This window comes from Pomacea canaliculata, linkage group LG2 (assembly GCF_003073045.1).
Source record: "Pomacea canaliculata isolate SZHN2017 linkage group LG2, ASM307304v1, whole genome shotgun sequence".
NCBI lineage: Eukaryota > Metazoa > Mollusca > Gastropoda > Architaenioglossa > Ampullariidae > Pomacea > Pomacea canaliculata.
In genome coordinates, this window is record NC_037591.1 from 42389652 (window position 1) to 42405412 (window position 15761).

The window sequence follows — 15761 nt, forward strand, 5'->3', positions numbered from 1 at the left end:
TTTAATTCGATATTATCTATAAAGGTTCCCTTACATTAAAAAAAAAAAAAAATACTGTAGCTGGTGCAGAAATTGATCACGTGATAATAGCAGACGGCACAAGGAACAACAAGCCTATGAATCTTTGTTTACATTTGGTAGACGATGTACATCTTAGATCGCTGATTGTTGTTACAGAAGAAAAGGAACTAAAAGGTATATCTTTATTTAGAGAAAGAGCAAACATATTTGTTATCAGCAAAGGCTTTGACAAAAATTGTTTCTTAAAGAAAAGTGCAAGGCATTCCTTAGATTTTGACATGCGCACATAATTTGGTAGAAATCAATGCAGTAGATGTGCGTTGTTTACTTAATAGATTCTGCGTAGAATGAAATTTGCGTGGGTACAGGTAGAATAGTGCTTTTTTTAAAAGAAGTGGAATGAATCCATGTAAGCTACGAATTGTAAACCATCATACTTGTGCAAATTGCGACGTCACTTTTTCGCCATTCCGCTTTTATAAAATTAAAGGGTCTGAACATGTACTCTCACGAACTGTTGTTTGGTTAACGACTTTTTGCGGTTTACAGAAGACGAACATTAAAAAAACATTATCTAAAGAACAGTTATTAATATAAGCATATTAAAGAATTTCAGAAATATTTAACAATATAGGTTGCAATTTTAGCATTTGATTGATGTAGCATTCCACTCTAGAAATTTGCCCAAAACTATAATTTGATTTTCAGTTTTTTAACAAGAAAAATTAAAAATGTTAAAGAACAGATAACTTATACAATTTGTGCGAAATTCTTGAATCTTTTAATAATTTATCATGGTCCATTTACAGTGTATAAATATTTATTGGAAGTACGTATTTAACTAAACAATACATAGAGAACGCTGAATCTTTTAAGGGATGCATGGTGAGTAGTGCTTAAAGCGATGACTTTTGTGAAGAGAGAACGGTCAATTATATATTCAAAAATCCATCTGCATCCTTGCAAAATGGTACAAAAGCTACTAATATTTGATGTATACTCCCCTACCACCATGCTACCAAATTAAGAATAAAAAATGTTTATCTTATGAGACAAGTTAATAATACACACCTACTTGCCATATCTACAGCTTATAATAACAATAATTTTATGCAATGATATTGTAAGTGTAGTTGAATGTGACAACCATTTCACTCTTACACACACACACAGATATTGTGTAGCAAAGGATAACTAAACAATAAGAGATCGTGTTGAGAAGTTTGACAAACTGATATCTTTTTGTTGTTTTTTTCAGGTGAATATGATCCTGATCTATGTTCAGTAAGTGGAGTTTGAAGACATTTCTAACATACACTAAATGAACATTATTTCAAGAAAATAAGTATGCCTGCAAAAACTACTCTTAAATTAGAAAACTGTGTGCAGTAAAAATGGGCCAGTTGACAATGAGAATCAGATGTGACATGTTGATATCTCAGCTCCAGCAAACTTCCCTCTGGATAAGACATTAGTTAATAGGGCTGGCTGTTGGTAGTGTCTGAATACACCAGATACCCGTGGGCTTGTGTGTATGTGTGTTAAGTACATTGAGCTTGGCTTGCACTGGAAAAAAAAGTGCTATTAAATATATGCTGTATTATTTATTTTAGAAAATCTTATAATATTATATAAATATTTACATTGTTTTGTCCAAAAGTAGATTTGTTTCTTAGTTATCAAGTGCCCTGACCTTTCTTATTTATCAAACAGATGGAATAGCAGTGACTTAAAGAGATCATGGGGATATCTTGTTCACATGATACACTGACACACTCATCCAGAGAAGCTGACCAGAAAGACTTCTACCAACAGATGTGTTTAGGGAAGCGAGGCCAGTTACTCCATGTCTGCTCTTACAGCAAGTGGACTCACACTCGCCGCATACAATGTGGTTTCACTGATCGAGCTGACTACACAACACCACGTGATTCTCATCATCGTTATGGCATCCTGGTTAAGCCAGATACAACTAATGGACGATATTTCTCTGTCACATGGAAATCAAACACAGAAGTTCAGCTGAAAGAAAAGTCTGTACTTTCCTCATTTTCGGTAAAAGTTCCACGTATACCCTCCGCTGGTGATCATAACAGGCACCACCAGTGGTTTCATTCTCGCAACAATAGGCGACACAGAGAATGCAGTATTGTAGCCTGTTATGGCAATATGGCTGTCATGCAGGTCAATTCAGACAGACATTTTGTAACAGGAAAGTTTTATATCTTGGACCTGCATAAGCAGATCTGCCTTGGCTATTTCTTAGTTTTATACCACACGCGTAGGTGGTATGAAGTGTACATATCACCTTCCAAGATATGCATTCTTTTGCGCCCTGATCACCTTACACGCATAGTGGTTCATCCTGATATTTATGTGATACAAAATGTTCATGTTTTTGAGGGTGCTGGACTTTTAAGGATCTCTCATATACCTAGTTTTTTGCGGGCTCACTCTTTGGCTTTTAATCCAATTTTGGGTGATGGTGCCATGATTCTTGGGCTAGGTCGTGACATTGAGGTTCGATCATGTCATGGTGACTGGCCCATTCTTCAGCAACACTCCAATCTCAATTTACCTGCTGACATACAGCAGATACGAACTAGTGCTCATGGCAACTTCTTAGCTGTTCGCTGTGTACATCCTGTGCATAGTAGAGAATACTTGACCAACTATGTAGTGGTGCTGAGCTTTCCACAAATCTCTGTTCTCATGCAGCTAGATGCTCGTGGATGTTATTGGCCAGTGTCAGAAGTGATCAATCTTCAGGTGTTTCCACGGTTTTCCCCAAGTGAAGCCTGTGTGGCAGTTATGCGTAACTGTCACTACAAGCGGAGAGTGTTTGTTTACAAATTACCAACATTGATCAACAGCCTGCAGGAGCTGTGTCGACGTGCTGTACTTCATCTTGTTTCATTGCAAGACCTGAATAAGTTGCCACTGCCTATAAAGCTGCTTGAGTACATTCAGGGTGGAGCAGAACCCAGCATTGTATACCGATCATCAGACAGTTTAGAGTGAATGCATATGTACTGCACTTTAGATCATCACAACTTTGTGTGTACATGGATAAACCACAATTTCAAAGGTCTCTTTTACTTATCAAACTATGTATACATTTTTTCCTATTAAAATTAACTTTTAAAAAATACTCATTTTAAACCAGTTCCAGCAAATGATGCATTAACCTTGTATTCCTTGTTTGGAACATCAAATCAAATCAAACTTTATTGTCTGTCGAGGAAGCCCAAGACAGAAATTTTTCTTTTGCTTACAAACACCTATAATAGGACAGGCAGGCATACATACTCATACAGACATTTAACACACATGCGCACCTACCCATTCTCACACATAAATAGGTAACTTCACAGGATGCCAGTAGACCTACTAGCCTTTGAGTCTTTTTAAGATGGTGATGGTGCTGGCACGAAGGACCTTTGGTAGGCAGTTTTTCATACACGTGGCACTTTATAGTGCCTGCCTGAGGGCAACAGCTGGAAGTTGGGATGGAGAGGGTGCGTTAGGTCCGAAACGATGTTATATGCCATAATAATAATATACATTACTGTTGGTGAATAGGTTGCTTTGTTTTATTGTATTGTTTTTGGTTGAAATTTTTAACTAAAGTTTAGTACAGTAAAGAAAACCTTAAGTATCTTGGTATATTGTTTTTTTAATGTTACCTCTTGTAGTAAACATCGTTTAATATTGTGCTTTATAATCTGAAAATGGTAGTGCTAGGTTGTCAGTGTGATTTAAGATTTTAGTTCATTGCATGTTTGGAATGTTGTATTACAAAAGGTGAAGCAACTTCATTCTTTTCATCGTATTTTCAGGGAAAACAAGAACTCACTGCAATGAAATTGGTTGATTAAGATTTGTTTATAATTTTATACTTAATAGTTTACTTCTAGAACATGTATAAAAAAAGAATTAGATCCATAAATACATACTTTGTAATACCCTATCAGTTGTAGTGAGCACCGTTAATTTCTATCAATGCCATTGGTTCACATGGGGAGTAAAGTAGCAAGGGAAGTAAAAAAGTAGTGAGGGAAGTGGTTTCTGAAGCTGTCTAAACAATAATTTTGGCCAAGGTACTCAGTCACTAATGGTTAACAAATTTGTCTTGGTAACAGGGTCTTTTCTTGACCACTTGACACCAGAAATGACTGCCTGCCATTGTAAATAAGAAGCTTCTTATTGTTTCTTGATGGGAAGTATGTTTTCAACTGAGAGATGTTTAACAGATTCATTACAGATCTTGGGTGTGAATTAATCAGTAGCTTCACTTTCTGCCTGCTCAAAATCATTTTAGAGCTTTGTAACAAAAACTTGAATCTTTCTACTATATAATAGTTTATAATATAAGCACTGCTATTTTTTAGACCGTGAATCACTTGGTTATAATTTGAAATGTTGAAAATGAAAGGACGATGTAAGGCTACAGAAGTTTTGATGGACTCATAAATCAAGTCACAGGCCGTTAAGTTTCTGCGCTGATTATCAAAATCTTAACTCTTCCTAGACAGTCCGTGCCTGCAAATGCGAATGTCATCATCACTATAGCTCAGATGCATTGATACCCATATTGAATGACCAAACTATGCCACATTAATTACAGAATTATTGTTTCCAAAAGACATTTGATTGTTTTAGTATCTCCATAAAGCAGTTTGTCACCATGCAAAATCAGCCTTTCTTGACATTTCTTTGGCATGGCTGATGCCTGTTGGATGGAGGTGGCAGGAGAATGGGGAAATCAAGTCTTCCAAACTCCAGCATTAATCTGAAATAGACCTTTTGTCAGAGCAATTGTGTATGTCTTTAAACAAGTTAAAGTGTAGTGCACTCTAATGAGGCTTTTATCTCTCTTAACCATGCTTTTCTTTACCATTAAATTATTAAATTCAAAAATATTTAGGCATCAGCATAAAAACACAGAGCTTTTAAGTTCAGTTTTTAACTGTTGTGTGTATTTATGCATGAAGGTTAATTTGATGTCTACTTTTAAAAAATAGTGTGTGTGCTCTTGCACTTGTATGTTTGTGAAACGTTTTGAGCCTGGCTAATGATGCAGAAAGGTGTATATAACTGTGCCATTTATTCATTATGTACATTTATAGTGTATAGATCAAGGACTCACAACTACACACACTTACCGAATAGAAACTGAGATGATCAAAAATTATATTTATCCTTTTTTTTTCCTGTTACGTAGCTGTGCATTTAAACTTCGCTTCTTGGGCATTTCACTGTACCTTTGCTTGATCCTTGTTACAAGGTTGTTTGCACTTTCTAAACTTCTAGCATAATAAAAATATATATCATTTATTATTTATCCTCACAAATTTTTGTGATGAGGTCTCACATGAATCAAAAATGCCAATTATCTGGAATGTCTTCAAATATGCATAAATGTTAATGAGACAACAGATAGTGGTGAGAAATGTTAATTTTTCTTGCATGTCAATAGATGCTGTGTCTGTAATCTTGAATATAGTTCAGACAAAATTTGTTAAGCACACATTTATGTGCATGTTCATGCACAAGAAAAAGTACATATCCTGCTATGGACTGATGGGTTTCATGGATAGTGAAGCAGCAAAACTCTTCACTCATTGGTATGTTGTTCTTTTAACTTTTGTTCCCCCTTTTAACTTTTTTTTTATTGCATTGTCTTTTTGCTGGGGAATGCTTAGACACCTTGCTTCTTATGCCTCTTGGGAGGAAATACAAATTATACACTTAAGTAGTGATGCTATTTTCTGCATTCAGATATTACATTTTCAACATCATTTTCCTATGGTGTTACAGTTTAATGTTTTAGCACATGATTGTTTTAAAGCAATGTTTGCATTTGAACTTGATAGTTATTTATGCGTTTAGCTTTTATATGTGGACTGTTGCATCTTAACTTTGTTTATAGACCTCCCTCCTCTGCGAAGGTTTCAAGTTTATGTTGAGAAGGGTGGCAACATGCAAATGCATTTATTTTACAAAGCTTTCAGAACTTGTTTCCAGTTGCAAATGTGTCATTAAAGTTCAAGTTTCAATAAGACTGGTCATTTTTCTGGTGCTTATGTTGGTCAGTCATTAGTGGTAGGTGCTTACAATTTAATGGTTTAAGTCCTATATGGCAGATTTCCTAAAAGGGATAGCATGCCTGTCCAGCCATTAAGATTGTTAAAAATATATCCCACCATCAGCATTCCACCCTTTAATAATCTTCCCTTAGAGTCGAACCCAAGATGGGTAGGAAATACTTTCACGCTTAAACTTCTTAGAAAACACCTTACAGTTGTATTTAAATGTTTGCAATGCTACAATAATTGGCATGATCTTTAGGGCAAGTTCTGCCCTAAGATTCCATGTACCCAGATGCAGAACCAAGTGAGGCTGTTTTCTTTAGCTGATTTTTGAACGCTATAAATTATTGAAGGTAGTGCTGTACTGTGTAACTCATTCCAGAAAAAAAAAATCACCTGTGTAGACCCATTTCTTTGGGCAGTGCATTTGTAGATAATGCAATTTTTTAAATCTTAAAAAAAAAAAAAAAAAAAACAAACATGTCCATTAGTAAGTCTTTTAGACATTTTCTTTTAATGCAAATATTGTTTTACAGGATGCCAACAGCATGTTTTCTGCAAACACCAAAAACATTTCTTGGGGAAATCTTTGACCTGTGAAATTAGTTTATCTTGTTCCTTGGATTTTTCACCATTTAATTGCTATCCAGAATACTTGAAAAAAAAAGTCACAAAAGTACTTGTATCACATAAAGCTAAGGGTTTCCCCCCTAGAGAAGTCTCTTTAATCAACCTCTTCAATTGTTGGACCACCACCGCTGCTTCCTCCATGAGCTGCTCCACCAGCACTTGCACTTCTGGGGTCGAAATTGGGCATTCCACCAGCACCACCAGCAGCCTGATACATCTTTGTAATTATAGGGTTGCAAACCTTTTCCAGTTCTTTTTGTTTGTCATCAAATTCTTCCTTCTCTGCAAGTTGGTTGGCATCCAGCCAGCGAATGACTTCATCGCACTTGTCCAAAATGGTCTTTTTGTCTTCTGCAGATATCTTGTCCTTAACCTTCTCATCCTCAATGGTCGACTTCATGTGGAATGCATAAGACTCCAGTGAATTCTTTGATGAAATTCGATTCTTCTGCTTGTCATCATCTTCCTTGTACTTTTCAGCATCATTGACCATTCTTTCGATTTCCTCCTTGCTCAAGCGACCTAAAAAGAATGAAATTAAATTACTGTCTCATGTCACCAGTAGACTTGGTTTTACATGAAGTAACATGAAACAAACAATTCAAATATCAAAATCTGTGCAAAGCTTTAAAATTTGTAATGTAATGATCTTTTTAGTGTCAAGAAAATTACCTTTGTCATTTGTGATAGTGATCTTATTTTCTTTGCCAGTACTCTTGTCTACTGCTGACACATTGAGAATGCCGTTTGCATCAATATCAAAGGTGACTTCAATTTGCGGCACACCACGAGGTGCTGGTGGGATACCGGTGAGCTCAAACTTGCCCAGCAGGTTGTTGTCCTTGGTCATTGCACGCTCTCCTTCATACACCTGCACACCACAAAAATCTTTTTCACAAAAAAGCATATTTGTAGAATTTATACTTGTATACTTTCATGCAATCATTTGCCCCCCCCCCCCCCCACCAAAAAAATAATGCCACAACTAGAACTCAAGGTGTGGGATATGGTCCCTGCATGCGTTTGTGGATCTAACTGAAGTTTTTTCCAACAAGCTACAAACCTGAATGAGCACACCAGGTTGGTTGTCTGAGTAGGTTGTGAAAGTCTGAGTCTGCTTTGTAGGGATGGTAGTGTTTCTCTTGATCAAAGCAGTCATAACACCACCAGCAGTCTCAATGCCAAGAGAAAGGGGGGCAACATCCAGCAAAAGAAGGTCCTGCACCTCCTCAGACTTGTCTCCATGCAAAATGGCAGCCTGGACCGCTGGAAATAATCATTAAAACATTAAAAGCATATAAACCTTTTTGTGACAAAAACCTATTCATGGTGTCCCTACACTGTGCGCATCTTAAGGTGCAAAATATCTTCATGGCAACAGCTTTAAAAAAAAAAATTGTGACATCACAACACTTCTGCCCTGAGCTATTTAAAATCCATAATGCTGTGAATGCAAGCATGTACTTAAAGCAGTTGAAAACTTAATATTTGCAAGAAACAACAGAATATTTTTTAAAGCTAGTGTCAGCTGAATTGGAAAATTCCTGTAAAATAAACTGCTCACTCACCAGCACCATAAGCAACAGCTTCATCAGGATTGATGCTTTTGCACAACTCCTTGCCATTAAAGAAATCCTGAAGCAGCTTCTGAATCTTGGGAATGCGAGTTGAACCACCCACCAACACAATCTCATGGATGGAGGCCTTATCTAGCTTAGCATCCCGCATGGCTTTTTCAACTGGCTCTAGTGTACCACGGAACAAATCGGCATTCAACTCCTCAAATCTAGAAAGAAATAATATTCGATCATAAAACTTACCCAGCACACCTTTCAAAAGTTGAATTGAGTACCACCTCCCAAACCCCTACATACAGGACTTAGGTTTCCCAATATTTAGCATAGGATATGCATACAGCTGTTGTAAATTATATATATGCATTCTTTTATTTGGACGTATGGTTCTCACTTACCACCCATCATACTTAAGCGTATCGGTAGTGATAAGACTACCACAGCTTAAAAACAAAGCTTATAATGGGTAAACTTTACAGGATTACAACAAAGCATGTGACAACAACAGCTGCAAAATTTATATGTCTTATGTGTACAGGAGGGGGGAGGGGAAAGAGAGAGACAAATTCTTTACACTATTAAGCTTTTCTCAAAACAAAATGAAAAATCATACCTAGCTCTAGTAATGCTGGTGTAGAAATCAATGCCTTCGTATAAAGAATCTATTTCAATATTCGCTTGAGTGGATGATGACAGGGTTCTCTTTGCTCGCTCACATGCAGTACGCAATCGTCGTACAGCACGTTTATTGTCAGATATATCCTTTTTGTGCTTTCGTTTGAACTCTTGCACAAAGTGGTTGACCATACGGTTGTCAAAATCTTCACCACCCAGATGTGTGTCTCCAGCTGTAGACTTTACTTCAAAGATGCCATCCTCAATTGTCAGGATGGAGACATCGAAAGTGCCACCACCCAAATCGAAGATGAGAACATTGCGCTCACCGCTAGCCTGCAATAATGGTGTAGTAGTAATTTAGTACACTTTGTTAATATTTCCCACATAAAGGTGGGCTTCATGCACTTGAAAGAAAGTGGGCAGGAGCGAATGAGGTGCAAAAGAAGTATAACAATCAAGCATAACATACAACTACAAGCACTGTATATGCAGCACCATGCTCCACTTGGGAAATTAGGCATAGCTACGAACGCAAACACAAATTCTGACATGTAGTGGATGAAAGTCCAGATCAGGATACATGTAGGGAAGATGAAGGCAGGACCAGGTCAGGGAAAAACTGGAAATTGGTCTTCTGCAAAGTCAGCCTCCTACAAATGATACATGGGCCACAGCAAAAAAAAGTACCCGAAACAATATCTGAACCCCATATCCTCCAACCCTCTCAAAATAAGCAAAAGGCACCACTAGATCACCTACCAGAAAAAGAGAATGAGTAAAAGCCATCCAGCCTTCCTACGTTTTTTATATTCACTGAAAATGTGGAAAATTCACAAAGCGCAGTAATTGGATATGCTGATGATACCTTTTTATCAAGACCATATGCAATAGCTGCAGCAGTAGGTTCATTGATAATACGCAGGACATTCATGCCAGAAATTGTACCAGCATCCTTTGTTGCCTGGCGCTGAGAATCATTGAAGTAAGCAGGGACTGTGATGACAGCATCAGTAACTTTCTGTAACATACGGAACAAGCCTTTTCAATGCAATGATGTTATAATCAGAAGTTTAAATTTAATATGACTCAGACATCCAACATCAACAAAATCGAATTGGAAAGTTCATCCAAAGCACAAATTCTTTTTTAAACAATGACCTACCTTTCCCAAATATGCCTCTGCCGTTTCCTTCATTTTTACAAGAACCATTGATGAAATCTCCTCAGGAAAAAAAGTTTTTGACTCTCCTTTGTACTCGACTTTTATCTTGGGTTTGCCACCATCATTGGTTACAGTAAAAGGCCAGTGCTTCATGTCTGATTGGACTGCTGGGTCATCAAAGCGACGTCCTATCAAGCGTTTGGCATCTGGAAAATTGTAGAAATAATACCTGAAGAATCAAAGGTGTGGCCCAAATAACTGCAAATCAATCACTTTTCCAACTGCCTATTTATGGTTCGAAGTACCAATGTGACTCAGACATCCAAGGAAGGACAAGAACCATCTTTGAAACAAAAGTTTCTCTGGTGGAAACCGCGAATGAATGGAGAATAAATCATCATAGTCACCATTACACATGCACAGTGTGGGCTTTTCATGCCAGCTATTTTTAAAGCGGCTGCTACTTGCAGCAAAGTACCCATTCACAGGAAGAAGCTAAAAATTACTTAGCTTCATACTTAAGTACATAGCAAAAAGCTGTTATTTATGCAAATTGGAGGACATATTCAATGCTTACCAAAAACGGTGTTTTCAGGATTCATGGCAACCTGGTTTTTGGCAGCATCACCAATGAGGCGTTCTGTGTCTGTGAACGCAACATATGAAGGTGTCGTGCGATTGCCTTGGTCATTTGCAATGATCTCCACCTTGCCATGTTGGAAAACTCCAACACAGGAGTATGTTGTACCCAAGTCAATTCCAACTGCAGGAGCCTTTGCCATCTTGACTAAAAGAAAAAGTATTTTTTTTAAATACCAACAATTTTACTTATGTTTCACAACTTCTAAAAAATATAATAAGTGACTCAGACATCCAAGGAAGGACAATGAACCATCTTTGAAACTAGAGTTTCTCTGGTGGAAACCGCGAATGAAGTTGGAACAAATTCATCATCGTCACGTTAAGTACACAGCTTGCCTTTGCGCAAGACATCTATTAGGTTCTACCTATATGAAAATGCCATGCAATTGGTGTTAATGTATTCATCTATGAGACCACAAACCACATAAAGACGTGAATAGATAATTTAAGTTTAAAATGCAAAATCTCTAGAACTTAGCTTTTCCCTACCCCTATCCTCCTTAACTGGTACACAATAAACTAGACTGAGCTTGCAAGTCAGTAGCATGATTCAGACATCCAAGGAAGGACAATGACCCATCTTCGAAACAAGAGCTTCTCTGGTGGAAACCGCGAATGAAATGGAAATATTCATCACCATCATACTCACTGACAAAATCGCTGTCAAGTAATTATATTCTTGAATTGTCTGATAAATCTTTATAACCCAACTATCCCACCTTATCACAATGCCTCGTGACCGTGTCAGTAGTGCGGTAATCGTAGGGGAAACGCGTATCACATATACGAACATTCACGATATGATGAAGCGAATTAGTTACAAAATTTCACTTTAAATGTAAGCAGGAATACCACCAACCCCCTACCTCACAAAAGAACTAATGCAATAACATTATTTGCTGGTTTACTCTAAACTAGGTTTAAGTTTGTTAAGTCAGTGGTACGATTCAGACATCCAAGGAAGGACAATGACCCATCTTCGAAACAAGAGCTTCTCTGGTGGAAACCGCGAATGAAATGGAAAAAAATCATCATAATCATACTCACTGACAAATTACTCTATCCAAATTACTTAATTCATCTATGCCCTACATATTATTCACGACATGCTATGCCACGTGATGGACACGCCACCTACCATACACCACCACGTGGCGAAAGAGCCAACTGATCTTCAAGCGCTAACAAAGGTAAATTAAAAACAAAATAAAATTCAATATATAAAAATCTAATGCAATTATGAATGAACAATGTCCCAAATCTAGCAATCGCACAAAGAACATGTCGCACCATGTTATCGCTTAATATTCTTAACCGGCTTCGAGAGCATTCCAACTGAACAATAGCTATATGAAAGGGAACAATGCGTAATCCTGGGAGCGTTTCAAGCTTGAATCAATTTTAAATATAATCCCATCTATGCATTACTTAACATTTTCTTGTATTACTAAAAGTGTCAAAAACTGTAAATGAAATTTTATTTCGCGATGAACACTCGACCGAGTCTGATCCAAAATAATTAGAAAACCGAGAAACGTTAATAAAATTGAATACAGATGAAAAAGACGTTTAAAATCTCATTAGCATAGAGTTCCTGGTTATCTAAAATCTTACCTGATCTTTTTTTTGTTACAAAATGCTACACCTCGACGGTTGCGACCTTACCCGCCTTTGAAGGACTAGTGTGTAGCAGACCGGTCGGTCGGGCGGTTTAAGAGGAAGTGGCGGCTCGATGAGAACTTTCTAGAATAAGGAAAAATAGACCAATAGTAAGACGAGGAGAATGAGCATTAGCCAATCAAATAGTTAGAATCTAACGTCACTTCCTTGGCAGCGACAGAGACGTTTCTCGAAAGAACCAACTAGAAAACGGATTACCGTATAGCGTTTCTCGAAACTTCGACATTTTTCTCAGCACAGCAAAGCGTATTCATGGACATTGAAGCATTCAACAGCCACATATTTGTTTTCTACATTACAGTGGACAGTGCGGGCTCTTTTTTTGTTTTTCCTTCCGCAGGTTATTCAACGATTTCTGTTACGGTTCTTTTGTCGCCATTAAACAGAACACATATTTCACATGAGACGAATTTCAGTGCTCACAGCTATAGCAGAATATGGGCGTTCGCTTCTATGTAATAAAAGATGTTAATTAGAATCTTATGCTGTTCCGCGCGGTCATTTGTAGGTATAAAATGATTCGCTCATGAATACACAAAAAGAGCACGTGGCGGATCCCAGAATATACCCACATATTACCTAAAAACACGCCATTCGCACTATAAATAAACCTGTTGAATAGAAAAAAGGGTTTAGCAGTTTTTAAAGCAGAGTAAGCATAAATGGGAATAGAACGTCGCCTCGTCCTGTTTGTATTTTTGAAGACTCGAACAGGCCTGATATAAGTTAATATTTATTTGCATATCTTTGTACACCAGTCAAGCCAATGTTAAATCCTGCCGTTTTAAGTTCTCGATCAGTCCACAATATTATTTGTGCGTTCATTTACGCACGTGCTTTTGTAAGACTTCAAAGATCTCTCGCACTTTAGACATTATATTTATCTCTATCACATGATTCATATCTGTGATGTAACAGTTATATATCTTGCCCAGCACCTACGTACTCTACTTCACCTACCTCTACTACACCTATACCTCTTGCTACACTTACAAGTTCACGGATAGGTACGCCTAACCTCTTTCCTTAACTCTTGAGTCACTTGATTCTGTCATTGAAGCTGCTCATGTTGTTGCCTAGAGCATGTATATATTCCTGTGTGTAGCAGTTTATTTGTACCTATCGTTTTACCATTGGTGCAATAATTCATAGTAATATTTTGACAAGGTTGCTGACAGTAATTTTAATCAATGTTTCCACGAACTTATATAACTTAATTACACATCCATGATGTTTCCATCCACTGAGTGGATAGATGAGTGCTGACATCAGCTGCATTTGTTGGGAGATGTCATAAAGGGTTATCATGGTGGGCTGGTTGAGACCTATATTTTTCCATATCTTTTTGTAGGTTGCAAGAAAAAAAACAACTGTATGTGATGATTACATATATTAAAAAAGTTTCAACACATTCTGATAAGTCTTTTTGGGAAAATATTTCTTAAGGTTTTCATAGACGACAATCAATACCCTTAACTCCGTGTGTTTCTCAGTATGAGGTGGAAAGCAGCGATTCTGTAAAGCTCAAAGCAGCATGAAGGCATAAATACACACATGGGTGATGACTAATCACAGACATGAACTGCCACAGTAATCACCTTTGGCGTCACAAATGGCAAGACTGTTTCACAGTGATAAAGCATTGCAGAAGTTGCATGCTGTAGAACATTTTATTGCTTACTTTCCTGCGGGCGCATAATTTACTTTTTCTCACACACATAACAAAAACTATAGTCTTGTGTTGCTGATGCATACGTAATCCAAGTATGCTGGTAAGGGAATGACTACAGCAAGCAGAAGAACCATGGAAAGCAGAATGGGTTCAAAAACAATGCTCTTCCCCCCCACCACCACCCAGAATGCTACCTCATTCTTAGTGAGAGATACAGTAGACATTTTTTTCATCTTGCTTAGTGACCCATATTCCTATTCTGTGTGTGCGCTACTGTAAGAAGAGCAATACATTCTCTGGGGTCTGCGGGCCTATCTTGCATAGACAGGTATGTGCCAAGACAATGAAGACTGCATGGTTAGCAGCATACAGGTATCTGGAATCTGATTTTTTTTTTTTATATAAACTATGATTTTAAGAAATAAGGTCAAGGGAAACTGAGCCTTCCTGCAGCAACAAAGTAAAATGATCAACTAAGTCTTTTTTGTCTTGTTCTGGTTATTATTGAAATTTTAAAAAATCAAGGTACCGCGCAGTACATTTAGCGCGAGGTCATCAGCTATTTAAGAATTTGAAACATACATTCTTCTTTTGTACACTGAAGTGTCTGTTGGTTCATTCGGCATGGTCTTGATCCTCCTTCTTCCTCATCTTTAAGATTCTGTGTGGTGCAAAAACTGTTATGTCAGCCAACTTCAGACCATCGCCTCCTTTAATAAAGTTGGCATAATATATCACCACGACATCACGGTTGCCAACAACATTCTACGGCCTATACTTATCAGAGCACAATTCACAGCTAAAATTAGAAATGGCATGGCAATAACGTCACTGGAATGGTGAAATGTTTATTCTTTTTAGCGAAAACTATTTTTCTGAGGTTGACGAAATTGCAATTTCGCAAACAGAAAACGTAGTTCTGATACGCATACAGTGTCTATATTTTAAACAGCCTATGCATAATTTATTGAAACGAACGTTCTATAACCCCTACCCTTACAGCGGAACAATATATCTTGCCTAACTGCATTGCTGTCATGGATTCCAATTTCATATACACCACATATCGTATACTCTGTCTCAATGTACATGGAAGCGGTCTCCACATGAACACACGCGTAAGCAACACAAGTAAACGGAGAACAATCTCGATCTCTGAAGTTCCAGACAGATATAAAAAGATACAATAAACAAAATTTAAAAATTATCGTTGTTTCTCTCGGTCTCACACAAAATCCCAGCAAAAACTTTCGCAGGTCCCCGCGATTTGGGTTATAACAGACACCCCAAACTAAATTTTCATATTTATCCAAACCTAACCACTCCTACAGGTTCACAGTCCAGTGGCGTGTTGCATAGCACGTAGCGAATCGAGCGAAGCTAGCCTAGCGAATCTAGCGGTTAGCGAAAGCTAGCGGTCCCTGTGCAACGCAGTGTAGCCGGAAGCCAGAGTTTCAAGATGGCCGACTTAAGGCGAGGTTTGAGTGAAGTCTTTGTTTTGCAAGCTACACTCCGCCGTGCTGTAGCCAAGCCGTCGCAAATAAATATCAAGCTTGCGGCCCACCTGTCCACTGAAAGTAAATCAGGACAATAATGAAAATTCCAATGCCCACATGATCGGTTTCGTCGAAGTCATCGTTCCAGGATACTCAACATGCCAGGTTCAAATC

At 37.7% G+C, this 15761-nt stretch overlaps 2 protein-coding genes and 4 non-coding genes across 8 annotated transcripts; 1 reads left to right on the plus strand and 5 right to left on the minus strand.

The window, feature by feature from the left end:
• The first annotated feature begins 65 nt into the window (after positions 1 to 65).
• On the plus strand, positions 66 to 6085 carry LOC112557921. Of its 2 annotated transcripts, XM_025228074.1 has the most exons (3): positions 66 to 195; positions 1280 to 1305; positions 1735 to 6085. In XM_025228074.1, the coding sequence occupies exon 3, from the start codon at positions 1762 to 1764 to the stop codon at positions 3040 to 3042; it is 1281 nt and encodes a 426-aa protein (XP_025083859.1). In that variant the 5' UTR covers positions 66 to 195; positions 1280 to 1305; positions 1735 to 1761; the 3' UTR covers positions 3043 to 6085. The 2 variants fall into 2 exon arrangements, with proteins under 2 accessions (XP_025083859.1, XP_025083860.1); XM_025228075.1 differs by lacking the exon at positions 1280 to 1305 and having other exon boundaries at positions 71 to 195.
• Positions 6086 to 6600: 515 nt separating this feature from the next.
• Positions 6601 to 12482, minus strand: LOC112557915 (heat shock cognate 71 kDa protein). 2 transcript variants are annotated; one of them, XM_025228054.1, is made up of 9 exons: positions 12354 to 12482; positions 10675 to 10884; positions 10098 to 10303; positions 9801 to 9953; positions 8931 to 9268; positions 8312 to 8529; positions 7807 to 8009; positions 7416 to 7614; positions 6601 to 7265 (listed from the first exon to the last, which is right to left on the minus strand). In XM_025228054.1, the coding sequence occupies exons 2-9, from the start codon at positions 10877 to 10879 to the stop codon at positions 6838 to 6840; spliced, it is 1950 nt and encodes a 649-aa protein (XP_025083839.1). In that variant the 5' UTR covers positions 10880 to 10884; positions 12354 to 12482; the 3' UTR covers positions 6601 to 6837. The 2 variants fall into 2 exon arrangements, with proteins under 2 accessions (XP_025083839.1, XP_025083840.1); XM_025228055.1 differs by having other exon boundaries at positions 12405 to 12446.
• Positions 10408 to 10503, minus strand: LOC112558417. Its single transcript, XR_003098153.1, has one exon. It is a non-coding gene; the product is annotated as a small nucleolar RNA SNORD14 (small nucleolar RNA).
• On the minus strand, positions 10959 to 11056 carry LOC112558416. The gene has a single exon (XR_003098152.1). It is a non-coding gene; the product is annotated as a small nucleolar RNA SNORD14 (small nucleolar RNA).
• LOC112558418 lies at positions 11286 to 11381 on the minus strand. Its single transcript, XR_003098154.1, has one exon. It is a non-coding gene; the product is annotated as a small nucleolar RNA SNORD14 (small nucleolar RNA).
• On the minus strand, positions 11683 to 11779 carry LOC112558419. The gene has a single exon (XR_003098155.1). It is a non-coding gene; the product is annotated as a small nucleolar RNA SNORD14 (small nucleolar RNA).
• Positions 12483 to 15761: the final 3279 nt, after the last annotated feature.